Source organism: Symphodus melops (genome assembly GCF_947650265.1).
Source record: "Symphodus melops genome assembly, chromosome: 1".
Classification (NCBI taxonomy): domain Eukaryota; kingdom Metazoa; phylum Chordata; class Actinopteri; order Labriformes; family Labridae; genus Symphodus; species Symphodus melops.
This window is the reverse complement of record NC_136691.1, coordinates 13,652,301-13,671,506: the sequence shown is the minus strand read 5'-3', so window position 1 is coordinate 13,671,506 and position 19,206 is coordinate 13,652,301. Positions and strand designations below refer to the sequence as shown.

The 19,206-nt window shown below is 39.1% G+C and overlaps 3 protein-coding genes across 3 annotated transcripts in view; 1 reads left to right on the top strand and 2 right to left on the bottom strand.

The window, feature by feature from the left end:
• stx7l (syntaxin 7-like) overlaps positions 1-19,206 on the top strand; it is a 280,516-nt gene that overhangs the window by 48,368 nt on the left and 212,942 nt on the right. The window lies entirely within an intron of this gene.
• On the bottom strand, positions 222-7,202 carry LOC306838806 (phospholipase B1, membrane-associated-like). The gene is made up of 15 exons (XM_079367181.1): positions 7,079-7,202; positions 6,364-6,454; positions 6,193-6,251; positions 5,888-5,955; positions 5,614-5,657; positions 5,348-5,468; positions 5,197-5,248; positions 5,015-5,095; positions 4,851-4,916; positions 4,689-4,780; positions 3,488-3,569; positions 3,194-3,295; positions 2,877-2,972; positions 1,817-1,888; positions 222-784 (listed from the first exon to the last, which is right to left on the bottom strand). The coding sequence occupies exons 2-15, from the start codon at positions 6,392-6,394 to the stop codon at positions 647-649; spliced, it is 1,104 nt and encodes a 367-aa protein (XP_079223307.1). The 5' UTR covers positions 6,395-6,454; positions 7,079-7,202; the 3' UTR covers positions 222-646.
• Positions 7,802-18,154, bottom strand: sel1l (SEL1L adaptor subunit of SYVN1 ubiquitin ligase). Its single transcript, XM_079367730.1, has 21 exons — positions 17,615-18,154; positions 17,444-17,481; positions 16,917-17,112; positions 15,693-15,860; positions 14,587-14,692; positions 13,748-13,910; positions 13,564-13,617; positions 13,419-13,478; positions 13,248-13,329; positions 12,990-13,144; positions 12,748-12,804; positions 12,572-12,640; positions 12,134-12,211; positions 11,863-11,925; positions 11,520-11,607; positions 11,144-11,292; positions 10,767-10,932; positions 10,447-10,521; positions 10,192-10,364; positions 9,770-9,898; positions 7,802-9,638 (listed from the first exon to the last, which is right to left on the bottom strand). Exons 1-21 carry the CDS (start codon positions 17,700-17,702, stop codon positions 9,351-9,353), a joined length of 2,445 nt encoding a protein of 814 aa, XP_079223856.1. The 5' UTR covers positions 17,703-18,154; the 3' UTR covers positions 7,802-9,350.

Sequence of the window (19,206 nt, the reverse complement as noted above, 5' to 3'; positions counted from 1 at the left end):
CATTATAAAACAACAAAAACAGAAACATTAAAAGTATCAGGATCTGTTGAGGTATGAGAAACTAATCAACCTTTTTTCTACATCTTTTTAAAAAAAAAAACTTACTAGACATGGACTTTACTTTTGGAACAAGTATGATTCATATTAATGTTTTATTATTTAAGTACAATTTTCAAATGAAAAGTTCAAAAGTTTTACTTTATACAAAATAAATCTGGGCACTACATCTGTCAATGTAGTTAAAATGGTACATTTTCATTAAATTATACCATCAGTTTATTTTTCATTACAATTGTGGAAGGAAAACATAAGATATTCCTATCCCATCAGCTAGTGTATGGTCAGGGTAGGAAAGTCATCTTGTCACATGAGAAGTGTATTTAAATGTTTAATAGACACAAATAAACCCATTCTCTTTTCTTCAAGTCTTTCCTATTTTAACCTCTAATTGCCACATAACATTTGACATTAGGGATGTAGGAATCATTCTTCATCTTTAAAGCTTTAAACAAATCCTCTACGGTGCTCTCAGGTGCACTCAGGAGGGTAGCTCTAAAACTCGCCTTTGGGAGTGATCCACTTCATCAACTCATCTGTGGCAAATGTGGAGATGACATACTCATGAAATAGTTCAGCAGAGTGAGAGCTACACAAGTCCAAGACATCTCAAAGGCACATGGAGCAAGAGCAGCTGGAGGATGACAGCATGTGACCGAGCAAAAGACTGCCGGTGACACTGGCCTGAGTTGGCTGCAATAGGTCTGGTGAAGATATACGGATGTTCCTACAGATGATGACACACAGAGAGTATGTGCTGTTATGTGCAGTATTAAGCAGGTAAAGGATCATGTTTAATATATTTAGCTTTTTTTTTATTTAAAAACTAAATACAAATCTACTGGCAAACTTCAAATTGGGCCAAAATCTATATTTCATGTACTTCTTCATATTTCATTATTTTACTTTCATCATCATCTTCAAATTATTATTTCATAGTTACACAGTTGCAAAGGATTTGAATGGGAACACCTCTGAATACCTTGATATTCTAAAAAACTGATTTGGAACATCTTCAAAATACAGATTTATTTATCGCTGGAAATACAAACTCAGAAAGAAAAAGCAAAATAATAACACGGGTTTAAACATTGTGAAAGCACCAATGGGAAAAGATTGCAAAATAGTCCCTGCCCTTAACTATATCAAAGCTATTTGATATTACTTTAATTGTTTCAGAGAAACAAAAATAGTAATGCTGTAAAATCTGAATTTACACTCTTAATCTACCTTTAGGATAATTTAACTCTCCATATGACACATTTCTTTTGCCAAAAAGCGTAAGAATCAGTGTGTTCTTTTGGGGTAAAAATGTCTCAAGAAAATCAACACTGCTCTCAATAATAATAGAGCCTATTTTTCCTCTTTATCAAACTTTTTTATTGTTGGGTTAAGATATTTTGATCAGAGACACATCAAACCTTTAACCCTTTATAGGGCAAGTGACTATTTTTGGTAATTTCCACAAACATTACATATGGCCACCCTTCTGCACCTCAGTAAGGTCGAGAAGCATGTGATCCTCACTCAGCCAATCAGAAGAGATCACCCTACGTAACTGATCACGCTATTGGTACGGTAACTTTTTCAATGTTTATTACAATTAACATTTTTTGAAAAATGTTATAACACTATAACACTATGAGGTTGAATTTTTGAATTTCAAAGTATTGCAATGAGTGCCCTGTAAAGTGTTAAGGCTAACACAAACGTGTTATACTATATGTGCTGCTTGGTTGTAGTAAAAGCACAAACTTACCATAGGAGGACAGATGAGACTGATGGGGTCGGAGAAACTGCTCACAATCATTTTTCCTCCCTCGGGCTGAAACTGAGAGAACCAAACAGACTATTATCGGTCTTTGGTACACGTTAAAAAAAAGCAGATGATGAGTTTTAGACATGATGGATTAAAATATTTCCTAGTTTAGTTTATTTTCCTAAGTTTTTGATTTCTACATTTTCTTTCTTTTAGAGAAATCCATATTTTCACATTATGGGAGGAATAGACATGAGGATTTTTCTATTTTATTGGTAAGAGTTCATGATAAGATAACAAAACCTCTCGACATGAATGTAAACCGCTACATAGAGGTGATATATTAATGTATGTGATGATGGATAAAAAAAATAGATAACCAGATATGTGTGATTACAACTGTGTGGATGTACATTATTCAAATGTATCAGTTGCAGTTGTATAAATCACTTTTAAATAATAAATAAATACATAATAAATAACATCAATCAGGTTAGAAATACATTGAAAAATATAAAATAAAGTATCAAAATAAATATGATTATATGAAAATAATAAAATATAATTTTGTTCTAATTAAAGTTTGGATATAAGACATTCTAGGGATAACCACTTATTACCATTATGCTTTGCATTGGACTCAATGGTTTAGGACGCTTATTTTTTATGTTTATTGGTTGTTTTGTTGGTGTCAGTGTATACAGGACATTGATTGTGTGTTTTCTGAATTTTCAACTATCAATAACAATACCATTGCATTTTATCAAGAGCTCTATTTAACCAGTGTATACTTACAACTCCTTCATTGAGAGTCATCACGAACCTGACTATAAAAGAAACTTCCTCCTGTCTTATTAACTAAGCGCTGCTAACAGATATGGTAATAATGCCAGCACTTACGAAATAGTGCATTTACACAGCAGTGAGGATTGAGGTCATAACAGAACCCCGAGAGGGAAGCAACACAGCATTTCCATACACAATGAGTCCTCCTGAGCATCAATGAGGTGACCTTTGACCTTTGACCTTCTCTGCACTTTAATACAAGCATTTAACTCACCATGTTGTTCCACACCCCTTTGGCCAGCTCCTCGTGTCCCTTTATGGTGAAGTGGAAACAGTCGTGAGTGAAGAAGGTCATATCTATCTTCCCACTCTGCTCAGAGAGAGAAAACATACACAAGTGCAGCGTTACTAAAGGAGCTGTTGGTGAAACGTGACTTCTCTCTCATTTTCAGCCTTGTACTAACAAAGCCAAAGGCTGTATCTTTAACTGCAGGGATCTCAATGATTCACGTGTTACTTGGTGTTATTTCACACTGAATCCTCTCCTGTCATGTTGTTATTGTTGTGGCATTTAGAGTGACAATAGATTACCGGGAGGCGGGGAGGGTCAGCGTGTTTCAGAAAGGGCTGAAGAATGACTGCAAAGTCGTCCCTGAAGAAGCGATCACTGTTCAGCAGTTTTTCAAGTCTTTTCTGTGGACATATGTAAAATAAAATCAATATAGATATAATATTGATAGTGCCAAGAAAAGTATTTCATAACATGTAACCAATGTAATGTTTTGGGTCTGTGCATCAGTTACATTTTCATTAAAAAAAACAGTTCCTGGGGGATGATTATCAAGATTCATACATGTTCTGTAAATTAAGTTGTTCAAATCATACCTGGAACTCTAAATTGACTTCTACCATCTCCTGCAGTTCAGGAGACCTGGGAACTGGCTCAATCAGACATGAGCAGAAAGACCTGAATAAAAGTAAGAAAAGTACAGGAGCAGGCGGGAGATTACATTTTGTATGTTTTATGAAAGAAAGTTAAGTTAAGAAAGGTATGAAGTTGTTCGGAATGAAACATCTAAAAGATGGATAATAATTACATATTTTAGCATTTAAAGTAGTGGGAAAGCTCTCTTGTTGTGTCACCAGTCTTGACCTGTCTCTCTTATTTCTTTCAGAACCATTGATGCTGTCTTTTTTTCAACTCTCTGCATATTGTAAAAACTACAACCCTTATCCCCGCCCCTTAGAATTTAGGGTCGGCCACACAACTTAGACTGCCAACCTTGCTGTCATGGAGCAACATGCTTCTTATCTTTACTTATCAGAGAGAATATGTGAGCACAGCATTGCCATTGATAGAAGACGCCACAGACAGACTTGGCTTCCCATAGAGGACATATTCTCTACCCACTGCATACAACAGGAGGTACATCAATGTGCAAATATAACAGCACATAATGTGAGCCGGTGTGACCAGAAAAGAGCACCCAACAATAAAGTTACTTATTTACTTTAATTCTTAAGTTAAACAACGACAGTTTCATGTATACACAAATTTGTAATACTGCAATCCTGCAAGCTCTGTTTCTTTAATATTTCATAAATGTTGTTCTTTTAGTGTACTTAAATATTTGTTTTATTGTTACTTTAGTAATGTTATTATGTGTTTTCCATGCCAACAAAGCCTTTTTAAATGGAATTCAATTTGTATTTAATTCTCTCCACAACAAGTCTTCTGGTCGTGTTTTAATTTGAATTAATTATCATATTACTTTAAGGCAGATTATTCTGAAATGTGTCTTTCATCTTGTTGCTACTAATGGCTCCTAAAATCTAAATCCACTTACAGTACAATGCTGCAAGCAGCTCAGGCCCATCCTTCATCCTGGACATGATCAAACCTTACACTGGAGCCATTCATCTATGCTCCTTTACCTCTACATCTACTCTCTCACTACAAGTGAACAGAATTTAAACTGATTGCTGTGCTGGCTGATCCACAACAGAGCAGGCTCGCGTAAGTCATTAGAAATGGGGTCCATAGCATTTCTTTGATGTTGATGTAGAGTTACTTAAACTCGCTCACCTTTGGAGCAGACACCCAGGGGTGGGTTTCTGCACCTCTCTAAGTGTGTGCATGGGCAGGATCTGAACCACATTAACAATCATACGAGGAACCTGTAGAACATGAAGGAGACAGTCAGACAGCTCACTAATACAAAAGTCTCTTCAATTGTTTTACTCTAACCTCATTCATGAGCATTTCCAGGGCCATGGTCATATAGTGAATGAAGTTATCCACTGAGAATAGAGCCTAAAGACAAAAGCAAACTGCAGATATTAATTAAATACTTTTCATTCTGTGTGAAGCTGTTTTTATTGAACTGATGCGATTCATACTAAAGGAGTGACCTTATCTTTACAGTAGTCACAGATGTCATTCATGCCCATGAGAATAGTCAAGAGCTTCCAATCTTCCTCAAAGTTTAGACCCTTAAGGATGGGACACCAGAGAAAGAATGATTAAAGGACAGAATCTGCTGCTGCAGATAAATAATATAAACTCTAGAAACTATTTTATGACATCACTGTACCTCATAACTTCTCAGAGTGTCAATCAAATGTCTTGTCTGGTCTGGAAGGTTGCTAGAAAGACAGAATAAGAACTTCTTTCTAAGCATCATTTTCAAAATTATTTATTTTTAATGAAACCAAAAACAGGCAATTTCACACAGATGAACTTACAAAGTGTTGTGTCCAGTCACAGCCAAATTGAAGCCAGTTTCACTGATATGAGCCTGCATCCCGTGGACTGTCTTTCCAGGAGCAGCACCGAGCAGTTTGGGATTGAACAGCTTGATGATGTCTAAAAAAAAAAAAAAGCACAATTGGGGTAAGAAATATGTAGAAAGGATGTATTGGGTTATTTCTCAATTTAAATGCTGTTAATATGAATAATTGGGGAAAGTGAGAGGATGGCTGAGTTATCTTCAGTGATTAAAACATCTTACTTGCCAAAGTAATGACTTCTTGAAATGAGCCGTAGCCTCCAATGCTGAAAAATGAAGAAAATGAAACAACATAGTCTAAGTGCCAAAATAAAAACACATAAAAACATCCTTGTTTGATGAAGAGATAAAAAAAAATAGGATGCCTTATTGTTGAAAATGGCGAAGGCATAAGCTGTATAAACACGCTAGACCTCTGCAGCAGGGTTATTATTATGTATATTATTATATTATGTGCAAGAGACCAAGTACAGGTTTAAAACAGGATTTCTGTCACCTCCATGACACATGACGAAATTCAATGGGAATCCCAAGCACAGTGGTGGCGTTGGCTCCTATAGCTGTCTAAAAAAAAAAAAAGGAAACATCCAAAGAAGATTTGATCCGGACCCTTTGAAAATAAGAAAAACTCAATACTGTCTAATGTTTAAATTAAAGAGGTAATTTTATCATGTAACTTACAATCATTTAAGCCTTTTGAAGCGTTATTCATTTTAATATACGGTACTGGCATATAGAAAGTCACGTTTGCTTTATAAAACAGAAAAAAAGGTGAGTAAAAAATGAAAAAATAAATCCTACTGTCAGTGAATCCCCTAAGGCTGCGATGACTTTGATATCTGCCGCTTTCACATATTCAACTATAGCAAAGGGTGAAAGAAAGATGAGGATAGAAAGCTTTAGATTAGCTTTAGACTCTTATGCCTATCACCAGATGGATTATGAGTGTGTGTTGATTTGATCTTGACCGACCTGAGGAGGGGACAGAGGGAGACGGACTCATGTCCGGGCACTGAAACTCAGGATGTTTGAAGCTCACTGGTCGTGTTTTCTCTGGAAACTCCTGAGAAAGAAATAAGAGGGAGAGAGCTTTCAGGTAATTTTTCAAAGAAAAATACATTGTTACACTTTCAATATATGTAGGGCAGTCATCTGTTATAGAGCTAATGTGTTAGAGACAAAGTATTAACAAGGAGACTGTCCTTTTCCTTCTTTTTATTTTAGAATAGAACAGATAGTGAATAAAATGCCTTTATTGTCATTATACAAATTGTACAATGACATTACTTGGCTTCAACTTAAAGTGCACACAGCTAAAAACAAAACAAGAAGAATATAAAAAGTGACTCTAGTTAAGATAAGGTGGGATATGTGTGCTAGGATTCATTTATAGTTAGCAGCATAATAAATTTGAATGGTATTTCATTTTTCTGTGTCTTGAATTAGATACAGAGCAAACATTTACACGCCGCTTGTTGGCACGTCATGGTCTGTCCTTGCTTCTCATATGAGAGTAGGCCATCCACTCCAAAAATACATGTGCAGTTGGTCTTAGCTGCTCTTTCTCGCAGAAAATAAAAACCATCTTTGACATTTACGTGATTGTGATCTGCCTTGAGAACTGTTTTTTGAGTATCTGTTTTAAACAGTTTGTTGATCAGTGATAGCACTTAAGTGTAGGCAGTACCTTGTTGAGGGCCTCCTGGCTGTAGTGTCGTATCCCCTCCTCATACTCCCACCACCAGTCGTTGCCTTTAAGAGAAGGATTATTTCCAAAGCAAATGTCCCAATAGGCCACTTATTCAAAATAGTATCAATTAAAATTGTATTTTTCTTTTACAAAGTCATTTCAAGCACATAGTAGGTTCTGCAGTCACTTTTGAAAGCTCTATATAGTCTATACTTTGATCTTATGTGTAAAATTCCCCCCATAACAAGAAATATACTGTTCCCAGTATTTAACCTTATAGGCCTCAAAAACAACTTGTGTAAAAAAAGGCCCAGTTTCAGAGGCTGTTTTAACAACAAATACAGGCACACAGGCTCACATGTGCTCTGCCCTCCTGCTTGTTCTAGCACTTACCTTTGACATAGGGGGACGTGAGCATACAAGTTGCCACAGCAATCCAAAGCCACTCCATAGTAGTGCGTACAGATCATTCAATGGGTCCCCCCTACAGACCCGCACAATGTGATGCTCAGCTTTACAGCAGTGTCGCTTTGTCTGTCACACACCCTCTAAAGCTGAATGACACCCAGTGGGTCCAATGGGGAGCCAATCTGACTGTCAGCAACCCAAAATCTGAACAATGACAAGACTTCATGTTTGAAACAATGAGAAGTTTGTGATTGAAAAAAAAAAAAAAAAAAAAGAAAACTTACAATATAATATAAGGAAACAAAACAGCCATTAAATATCCATATATCATTTATTAATTTCTTTATAAACTTGTATCTGCGATGGTAAAAATGCAGCTCAACAACCTTCACCAGTGTTTCATTTTAGACAAATTATGTGGAGCAGGAAACATTTTCTTTTTTCTCCTCCGACAGATATCAATTTTCTAGTCTGCTCAGACTTCATGCAGATGTATCAGCAGATGACTTCTTAATTAATAGAACAAGCACATATTGTGGAACTGAACAAATGGTCTCCATGTGGCAAAGTCAGAAATTTTGTTTTCATAAATACTGTCTGGCCTGTACAGGACCCAGCTTCTCTGATTTAAGTGTATCACAGCTGAAATGTGTAGGCAGAGCTCAACAGCTCCAACTTGGACTTTTGGTGAGGGGGTGGAAGTTCTCACAACAGCTGAAGTTGCACAATGACAACACACACACAAACAAAAAAGATTTCACTTCTCCTCTAATGTAGAGACAATCCAGAGTTTGAGATCCTGTTATATTTAAGGCTGCTCCAGTTCTGCCTTAGGCTAACACACGGATTAGAAAAAAACCACAAAAAAAAAACCCACAGGATTTCTGGGATAAGACAAAATCCAAGCGCAAAAATGACCCAAAAAAGACTGTTGTTGGAAAAAGTTTAAAACGGGATTTGCATCAGAGATTTCTGTGACAGATTGTTCGACTTTAGTAGCCTCTCATGTTTCCTTTACGCGTGTCTGCAATGTTGGAAGTCCGACAAACATCAACCTGTGATTTTAAAATGTACTAATCCCTCCAGTCTAGCCTCTTGTTTTTTTTTTAATGAACCATCAACCACTAAACAGGTATGTTATTCTCTTGCTAGTGACACAGCGTGGTCTTAGAGGGTGAAGCAATGTTACTCATGTTCAATTATAAAAAATCTATTTTTGCAGGTACTCTGCAAAAAGGTAAAGATCTGATGTGTCAACTAAACAAAGTCATTAATAAATGCAAAAATTATTGCAAAATTTGCTCACTTATTAAGTGTCAGCAACAAGGTGCCAAATATTCAAGTCTGCAAATTAGTGAGAGAGAACATGCAGAAACATGACTTCCTTTAGCAAATTAAATACAAAATACAAGAAAAAAAAAAAAATCACTCTTTCTTGCCTGAAGTTTTCTTATCTAAATTTTGCTCAAGATTAAGATTGAAGCAGCTTGACTGGCTGAGATTTTCTCATGAGAAGAGGGGAACGTGAGCAGAAACTAACACACATATCAGATTCCAAACATGTTGACTTTTTTTTAAATCTGTCCAAAAAGCCTTTCATCTGGAAGCTGTGAGACGCTGCTGTTTTTCCACGGTGAGAAGGGGAAGGGGGGATTCTGGCAGTATCCTGAGTCACAGATTAGCGAGTCCATGTCTGCGTTTCACTTTCTACACTCTGATCTGTAACATTGTCCATGTCCCTGTCCCCCCCGTCTGTCTTCAACACAGGACCAGCATGTCTGAATTAAAGAAGGAATTGTCAGACTGCATTTCAGCAGCCCCCTCAGTCATATTTTAGCACATCTCTTGATCCAACTCCCTCTCACTGTTGTTCCTCCTCCTCCTCCGGAGCTGGGTCCTGGGCTTGTGTTTCATCCTGACCCTGAGGCTCGGCAGGGGCTTGCGTCTGTTCCTGAGGTGGTCTTGGAGGTGGAGCCGGAGCGGGTTGAGGGGCAGGAGCAGTGGGGCGAGGGGGAACTATGATTTGGTGCTGGCGCTGCCTGTAGGCGATGACTGTGCCCAACAGCAGGGCTATGACGGTCATGAGGTAGAGGTCCCACTCTGGGCCCAAGAGCTGGTCCAGGTCCACCTGAGTAATGAGCTCCTTCAACTGACGGAGTGGAAACCAAATAAGGAGAGTCAGAGACGGGTTGTTTTAATTTCCGTTAATCAAGCGTTTAACTTCATGTTTTCGACTTTAAAGCCAGACTGACGTGGCTTGAACAGAGGAGAAGTACTCACGTTGAGATCCTTCAGGTACTGCAGAGTGTAAATTAAACCCAGCTTGCACAGGGCCAGGAAAACTGGCACCTGTGCGTCAGGACTGGCTTCAGCAGCCATGTCGTAGAAACGCTTGGCTAGATGGATGTCCTGCAGAATGAAATGAAACAATTCCATATCGTAAATCAGTTTCTGAATTTCAGTCCAAAGACCACATTAGGCAAGACTACAAATCCAAACCCATATTTCCTTCTCTAGTCATTAGCTGTCTCAGAGCTGAATTATGAACCGGGCTTCAAAGACCATATTGGCTTCACTTTCTTCTCTAATTAGATATGGTGGGCTTCTCAAAACACAAAAGGTCCTCATGCAGGTTAAAATTAATCAGCCACCTGCAGTCTGAGGCCAGCCTCACTGGAGCTGTATTCATTAGTAAAACTCACCTGTTTGATGCCCAGGCCTTTCTCATGCATGTAACCCAGGTTGAACATGGCCTGGGCGCTGTGCTGCTGCTCTGACGCCAGCCTGTAGTGGATGACAGCCGTCTCATAGTCCACATCTGTCCCATAGCCATAGAAGTGATAGTCTCCGAGTTTGATTCTTGCCACGGTGTAACCTGGGCAATCCACATGTGAACGGTTAATATAAAGAAGAAACGCTTTGAAAAGAATCCAGCCCAGGTTTAAAAATAGACTGACCTTGTGCTGCCGCTCTTGTCCAGTGGAGCAGAGCACGCGGGTACGTCTCATTATCACTGAAGATCTTTGCTCCTTCTGTTTGTTCAAAAGAGAAGTAAAAGAACTTAAATGGTTCGGTTTTTAGATACCCCAGAGTTGATGTGTTATACAAACTCTTTAAATAATCGCACAACAGAAAAACTTATTTCATTTGTTGGAACAAGGAAAGTAGATGAACATTCACATCTTCAACAGACTCAGAGTGTAAACTCAGTTTATTGATATTTGAAGATGAGGTGGTTTTTCACTTGAACATGACAGTCATGTGGTGTGATTCTCACTCTGGTCTAGGACGAAGGCCACGTTGCTCTGGGCCACCTCGTAGCCCTGCTCAGCCAGCAGCAGATACTGGACCAGTGCAGCATCGGTGTCCCCCTCCTTAAAGCTGCTGTAGGCGGTCATGAGGCGCTCTGACCAGCGGCCGCGCTCACACACGTTCTTGAAGAGCTGCAGTGACGGCAGAGGCACACAGTGGATCATTTTCTAACTCATAACACGAAAGAGCAGTGTGAAGACTGGAATGGATGTTGGGTAGTTTAACTACAATGAAGGGCTTCTTAACGGGTGCAGATTATGGGTCCTAATGGATCGCTGACTGACAGCAGAAAGACTTCAACAACAACACAGGGAAAGGAGAAGCAGCTCCAGGAGGCCTCACCTCCACTGCGGTGTGGCAGGAGCGCATCACTCCTGTACCAGTTGCATGCATCTGGGCTAAGTTGTAGAAAGCCAGGATGTGGCTCGCCTGTGATGCCAGGTTGAAGAATTTAAGAGCCTGCTTGTAATCCCGCTTCACACCAATGCCGTCTGAGGAGAGACAGGAGGAAGGAGAGAATCACATGGACTGGACATTACATAATAAAAAGTCTACAGAAGAAATGAACAGAGGAGGCTCGTGAAGAGAAATATTAGAATTTTTCGGATGCAGCGATACGATCGAGCAGAGACAGTGTGGAACAAGAAAAAGCTTTGACAGGAGGCAGACATTGTGTTCAAGAGCAAGTGTAAAAACAGCCTCATCCCTCCACACTCACTGTAATACATCGTTCCCAGCTGGAGCTGTCCGTCCACCCAGCCCTGCTCGGCCGCCTTCTGGAAGTATTTAAGTGCCAGCTCGTAGTTCTGAAGACACAACACACACATTTCAGATTACTACTACTGCTGTGATTTTTGCACAAGGGACCCACCCGGGTTTTCATATGATAGCCTCCTTCCTGAAGCTTACGTATGACTTCATTTTTAATTTAAAAGAAACTAACTAAAACTCTATCATCTGCTATGCAACAAAGGGAAATCTGCCAAATGTAACTAAGTCTCACAGGGATGTGTCTTAAACTTAGTCATGATTTAAGAAGAGTTGTGTAATGTGTTTCTTACCACTGGAACGCCTCTTCCATAAAGGTAGGCCATGCCCAGGCCACTCTGTCCCACTGGATTACCCTGAATAAAAACATTAAGAAATGAATAGAACTGACAACTCAAGTACACACATTACAGAATCGGAGAACTCCTCTCCTGAGGTTAAAGGAGTGCCACTTTCTTTTAAAGAATAACTGTGACTATTAATGTTGACGTAAAAAAACTGAAGGGTCATATAAACAGCGGCACACTGTCAGTTAAAGACATTCATGTACAGTTTCATTCCTACCAGGTCTGAGGCCTTCTTAAAGTACTGCAGGGCTGTCTCGTTGTTCTGAGGGAGATACTCGCTTCCTTCCGAGTACATCTGAAGGACAGACGGAATAGTACCTTAGAAATCAAAAACCTGATGCATTGTGCTCCGATACAAATAGACAACACTGCCTTATGTTACAGCTCAATGCCAGATTATCAGCATACCGCTTCTCCCAATTCCTATCAAGGCAAAGTACACACAGATTTTAAGTGCGCAAACACAAGAAGAAACTGAAAACTATAACCCTTTGGAAAATTCCATCATGTTTATTACATATGCAGGAGAAGGGTGAAACAAAGAGGAACGCTGATAATTAAAGTGTATTTTGTAACTGGACCCTGTACTGGAACTAATACCACAGCTCCCTGCAGAGAAATGGAGAGAAAAGGACATTCAACATATTTGATTTACCTTTCCAAGGAAAGCCATGGCGTGAGTATTTCCTGCATTTGCAGCCTGGTTGAAATAGTCATACGCCCTCTGTTGGAGAGAGGAAAAAAAAACAGGATCACAAATATATTCAATGCTGCAATTTATCATTAGAAGAACACAACACTGTGACTGTACTAAGTCTTTAAATATGTCACCTGGTGGTTCTGTTCAACTCCACGTCCTCCATGCAGGTGTAGCTGACCTAACCCCACCTATCAGCAGAAACAAAAGACCAGGTCAACTCTAATGATTCCTAGTTGTTTTGAATTAGTCATTAGAACACATTTTTTTTATTGTGTTTGACTCAGATTGATGTTCACTGGAGGTGAAAGTGCTCTGATTCTGTTGTTAAATAAAGAATAAAAAAATGGGAGTGGTGCACAGTGATTGACTTTACCTGAGCTTGCACGTCTCCTTTCTCAGCGAGAAACTGATAGTACTGGATCAGGTCCTCCTCCAGCATCCCGCTGGTTGATCCCGGGTTCTCTACCTCATCCAGCAGCCTGATCCTCTGCACCGCTGAGCCCCCTGTCAGGGACACGTCACTGGCCACTGAAGGATATTGAATGAGAAAAAAAAAAAAAAGGCTTTAATGCCAAACAGTTTGAAACATCACAGCTGAGACATTTTAAAAGACTTGGCAGTAAATGCTCACCCTGATTGGCCACGAGCCTGTAGTGAGTTAGTGCTGACTCACAGCTTTGGGGAACTCCAACACCTCCCCAGTATCTGTATCCCTAATGGCCAACAAGAGGATATATCAATATGTATGCTTTCAAATTAAACTGTTAATCTGCACTGCTGACAGACAAATAAACAAACTCACCAGAATCATGTGAGCTATCAAATTTCCACCCAGGGCACCAAAGGTGTAGTAAACCAAGGCCTGAGAAATATGTTAGAAAAAAAACATTATTTTCACAAAAAGCAAAACAAAGACAAAATAAAAGTCATATAAAATAGGATATTACCTTCGCCTGACTTGAGTTAACACCAAGTCCTGCTGCATACAAAAAGCCAAGAGCCTGTGGAAGAGTAAACACAGAATATACAACTCATTCTTTGAGCACAAGTATTCAACATATCTGATAAGGGCAACTTGTTTCAAACACTTTTCTTTATGCGCCACACAAACACTTTGGATGCAGTCTTTACCGTCTGTGCTTTAGGCGAGCCCTCCACAGCAAGCTTCTCAAACATTTCTTTGGCCTTGGTGACGTTCTGGTTCATGTAGTCTCCAAACAGCATGGCGTACGCAACCTTCTCCATGGCTTTCTGGTGACCCTTGTCTGCTACTTTCTGCAGCTTTTCGTATAAACTTGAAGCAGGTGGACAGACAGATTGGCACACACATTAAAAAAGTCACCATGACACCTTAAGTAAATAAGGATGTGGAGAGCAAAGTCAAATGGGAACTAAGCACACTTTAGAAACAAAACCGGCCAAACTGAATCTGATGAAATGAGGAAGTCTGCTTTTGGTGACATGAGAAATGACTGTTCATGCACTGAGGACTTCATTGATTTTCATAAGTTTTGATTTACTGTGAGTCTAAATGAAGAAGAAATGTTTCTTTTTTTCATCTGAGTTGAATCTTTATCTTGATTCTGTCTTTTGTAGCTGGTAATCTTTTATTTCTTCCAATTTGTCAAGGAATTTTTCAAAAGTTATTCAAATATCATAAATACATCCCAACGAGAGACATTTTTCAATCGATTATCTGTGGGAAACATTCACTGAGGGCAGAAGGAAAACGGTTTGAATAGTTTGCTTTGTTGTATTGTTGTTGTATTCGCCTCGTCGTATTGCATTTACCTACGTGTGATGTTTTTGAGAGAATTGGGAAGTTTCTTTACAGACATTCATAAAAACTATGAACTAATTAAGGTATGAATGACACCTTTTTTGTCATGACATCATTTGTTATTAACAAATCTAATGTAACACCAAAGAAGGTTAAAAACAATGACATCAATCTGATGAGAGAAACTCACTCTCTCTTCTGGGTCTTCCTGGTCGTGGCGTTCAGCACCCGCAGGATAGACTGAAACTGCTCCTCCGTCTCCTCCGCCTGCAGTCTCAGCTGCGCCTGCTCCTCCGCTGAACAGGAGGAAAAGCCGATAAGAGCACGTAGATGAAGCTTTATGAAACTGTGAAGCAGCGAGTGAGTGTATATGAGTGTGGAAAATAAACCCCCCATGAGCTCATTTACATCATTCGTTTGTGAGGCTTCTGAAGGCTTTGATGCTCAAATAATGATCAGTAGAGAAATCAAATAATGACAATATATATGATAGTGATGATATATGTTTTTCCCCCCGAAAAAAATCACATCGGTAAATATTTTATTGAATGAAATTGAATGACTGCATTTTAATATTTGACACTTAAAGATGGAGTCAGCAGCTTTTCCTTAAAAAATTAAATAGACGTATTCAAAAGTGTTGCAGTTCAATCCTCCCTTTGTGGGGCGCTGCTCGTGTCTGCAGAGAGCCTGTCCTCTGCCTGGATTATATATATAAACTTTATTACAGGCTATAAGCCCAATATGCAGACATAGAACATATAAAAACAGTTACATAAACATTGTGACGTTCTGTGCTGTTTTGGTTGTTAGAGGAGGTTTCTGGGCGGAGAGCTGTGCGTTTCCCCTCAGCCAATGACAACGTGCAGGTCAGTTTAAGAGTGGACACAATTCAGCCTGAATCAAACCGACCAACGTGACGGACGTGGACGTTGAGGTAAAGAACAGAAAATGGAATCATAGTGAGGCTAAATGTCAAGTGAAAAGAGCTTGTTCGAAGACGAGGGGGAACATTGGGTTAGCTTTCACCCGCAGACGCCGAGTTGGGCTTGTGCTAACATGAGTTAGCTTGCAGTACACAAGCAGTAAATGTAGCCTAAACACCAACATCCTGTATGGAGAGTGTGCTTCTGGTAGCAGTAAGCAAAGGAGGAAGTGCCCAGGTTGTGTTCTCAAGCATTAATGAACAAATGCTACCGACTCCCCCCTTTCATGTTGTTGTACTGCAATCATGCTACATTTGCTTTCAAATATTGTTCACGATATACCAATGAAGTTATTAAGCTCAACACTTACTTTCACAGAATCCCCACTTCTTATCTTGATCATAGTCATAGGATGTGGCGCACCACAAACGGCCATCCCCCCGTCCATCAGTGGTACAGTCCGAGTACTCCTGACCCTGGAAGAGGAAAGGGAAGATGCAGGGCTCTCCATGTGCTGTACCTCCATTTACAACAGGAACTGGATTAGGGGGAGAAAGAGAGATTTCATTAAAACCATTTAATAACTCAAAATCTAGAGTTAAGAAAATCTAGATATATTATACTTGTGCAAATCAGCAGCAGGATGCAGCAAACTCTTAAGAAACAGTCCCCTGGTAAAATGATGAAACTGTCTGTAAGAGGAGCCACAGGTGCAGAGCCCTGTTAATTTCTCAGGGGGTTTAACCGTTTATCCAATCTGGCACAGCCTCGAAACCACACACGGCTTTGCTCAGAGTCAGCCAAACTGAAAAACGGTTAAAATGTCAAGACTCAGCAAAGCTTAAAGTTTTTAGTTCTAAAATATAGATTTGTCTAAGACACAGTTCATACCTGAAGACATCAAGGACTCAATAGAGATGTTGAAAGACGAGCCGAAGAAAAACCACATGAGCAAGAATTGCATTCAAGGTCCAGACTAGACGCTCTTTTAATATAACACGAAAATGTACAAACACTAAACACACCAATACAGATTTAAGGTCTTTAGTCCAATATCTCAAATGTTTCTTATGATCATAAACCCTAACACAAAAACAGATATCCAGTGTGTCACCAACCCTCGTTCAAGCAGCTATTTAAAGTTTTACATGGTAAAAAAACCAAAAAACATAAGTTTTCCAAACATGGAGTGTACGTGGCGTCCTGACGGATGTCGATGTGCAACTGCTGATTTCAAATAGCTATGAAGCTTCAGGATTGTCAGCGTGGTCAGGACCAAATGTCCTAGTGTCAAGGCTCTATTCCTTTACTCCTTCTGTTTCCAATCTGAGTTGTTCAAGTAAAGATAATACCTGAAGAGTCATAAAATATGACCACAAACAATTTCTTTCTCACACAGACACGCCAAGGCCACAAACATGAGCCTAAGAAAAGCAAAGCTTAGACAGAAAAAAGGGCTTATGTGTAGATATAAATCAAAGTTAAAAACTAAATACCCAGCATTCAAGAATAAAAACTAACAAGTGAGGCATCTCTGGCTGCGCTTCACTGAGTATTAACTCAATTGTGTTTAAAATCAAATGTAAGTCCTTACCCTCTTTAGGTTTCTCTTGAGCTGGAGGAGGCTGCTCAGGCAGATCCTCCTTCTCCTCTCCCTCCAGCCCATCTTCAGGTGAATGGTTCTCCTCTTGCGGCTGCGAGATGTCATGACCTGAGGTCACAGAAGCGCCAGACGCAATTTCTGCTGTCAGACGAACATCCTCCTCCTCAGACTCAGGGTCATGGTAAGACTGGAGAGACAAACAAGAAGTTATTACAAAATTAGCATTTGGATGGAGAGTCCTACAGCACTTTAATATCAGCTGGTCTGCAGACTCTTTTAGAAATAGCTAGGTATTAACTTGTTTCTGTCTGCTGCAGTGTCAAGATATCTTCTAGACAAAAGCTTAAAACTTTAAAGCCGGTGAGAAAGTAAGATGTTTCAGAGCCAAACTATAAAAGGTAAAGATAAACTCATTGCTCAAAGATACCATTTCATGTTTTTTTATCTACATTTCAAACGTGAAGCTCTAGCCAGCTAGTTTATCATTTAGTCTGATATGGAAAAAGGTAATAAAATACCTTCAGCTCTGGTCCGTCCTCTACGTGTTGCTCTTCATCTGAAAAGTAGAAACATGACAGGAGTAAACAAAGTGTTTACTTCAGACAGACAAACACAAACAGCTGCTTGCAACAGTTTTAGAAACGTATCCCTTTCAGTCCATGCAATTAAAAAAAAAATGACACACTTACCAGCTGTTATTCCTTTGGCAACGACTAGCAGCAAAATGGTCACCAGATAAAAGGATCTTGTCGTCTTTAAAAACCTTTTAGAGCCCATTGTTGACAAGCTAACTATCTGCTAGCTGTGACTGCTGCTATTTCTATCTCTAAACATCCAGGTACAGTCGAGTCACACTATTGTACGAAGCATAAATAAACTCACACACACACACTGAGAAAAAAAATAAACCACACTCTCACTGTGAAACAAGCTGGTTAATTTAGTCACTCAACATTTCAGTTTAAAGCTACGCTAGCAAAGTAGTAACAGTCTGACGTTTAGTGTTAGCTGACAGGCTACTATAGCACCTCCCGAGCAGCGCAGTATTTTAAAGAGACACCGCTCATCGGTCTAAAAAAGGCTTGTCTTTTACTTTTTACAACTATAACATACCGGGGAAATGAAAAATATCTTGCCTTCAATTTTACATCAACCAGCTAATACCTGCTATCCATGTTAAGCCTCTACTACTGATCGACACTTCCTATTCTTGCCTCTCCACCAATCATTAGGCGCCTGGTTTGGACAGTAACCAATGAAAAGCAGCCGAGAAAATGTCAGCCAATCAGATGCGTACACAGTTCTGTTTCTCGTTGATGGGTTTGTCCACGACATCAAAACACTGAAGATGACACTGACGAAGGTTGTTTTATACAGTCTATGGGTTGTAGTGGTCATACCTACAACATTAAAAATTATACCACTTGTGTACTTTTATTATTATTAGTGAGGAAACATACAACAGAAGACTCAAAATGCTAGTCTTATTCGATTTAAACACTATTTACATTTTTAGACTCTTCAAATCCGTTATCGCCCCTTTTACCTTTTCTGAAGATTATTTCCTTTTTAATATAGATGAAAATAGAAATTAAAGGAGCAAAATCTACTATTTTACACTGAAACATTTGGAAGCGACTCAAAATAAAACAACCAGTATTCCCAGAAAAAAATATATATAATAAAAAAGGAGATAATTTTTATCGAGTAGTTCCCCAGGGTTATGTGCCATACTGAGGATTCTGTTTAAATCTTGTCTTCACTGAAATTAATTTCATATTAACTGTTAAATTAAATAATAAATACAGTACTGTAACTTTGAGTTAAATCTTATATGTATTTTAAATTGGTAGATTACAACATCAGTTTATTTAATGAAATGCCTTGCATAAAAAAAAATATTGAGGTGTTTTTGATTGGTTTAATAATAAATTGAACAAATAAATACATTTTCCTTTTTCATTAGACTTTTTGGTTCTGAGTGTTCCTTCTCATGTAATACAAATCAAGACTATCGATCATATTTTTTGCAGTCAGGACAGAGACCTGCTCTTACTGAGGAGAAACGAGGTTACTGTGCACCATTACATTTTGTGTCTATCTCTAACCCTGGTAAACCAATGAAGTCTGGCTCAGGCCCTTTAAGCCCCACTAACTCCATTAGCATTGTGACCATACAACTAACTGAGGACAATTACTTCTCAGAGGAAATTAGAGCAAGCACCTGTTCAGGGCTGTTGGCTGCCGGATGAAGGGGAAGAAATTACTCTGAAGTAGTCCG

What these genes read in the sequence shown, in the direction of transcription:
- LOC306838806 (XM_079367181.1), bottom strand. Translation starts at nt 6,394, where the DNA reads ATGAGTCCGTCTCCCTCTGTCCCCTCCTCAG. An exon ending in CCTTAGGGGATTCACTGACA is followed by an intron (nt 5,956 to 6,192) that starts GTAGGATTTATT and finishes TTTTTTTTTTAG; the next exon opens with ACAGCTATAGGAGCCAACGC. An exon ending in CTGACCCTCCCCGCCTCCCG is followed by an intron (nt 2,973 to 3,193) that starts GTAATCTATTGT and finishes CTCTCTGAGCAG; the next exon opens with AGTGGGAAGATAGATATGAC.
- sel1l (XM_079367730.1), bottom strand. Translation starts at nt 17,702, where the DNA reads ATGGGCTCTAAAAGGTTTTTAAAGACGACAAGATCCTTTTATCTGGTG. An exon ending in AGGACGGACCAGAGCTGAAG is followed by an intron (nt 17,113 to 17,443) that starts GTATTTTATTAC and finishes TTGTCTCTCCAG; the next exon opens with TCTTACCATGACCCTGAGTC. An exon ending in GCTCGCCTAAAGCACAGACG is followed by an intron (nt 13,618 to 13,747) that starts GTAAAGACTGCA and finishes ACTCTTCCACAG; the next exon opens with GCTCTTGGCTTTTTGTATGC.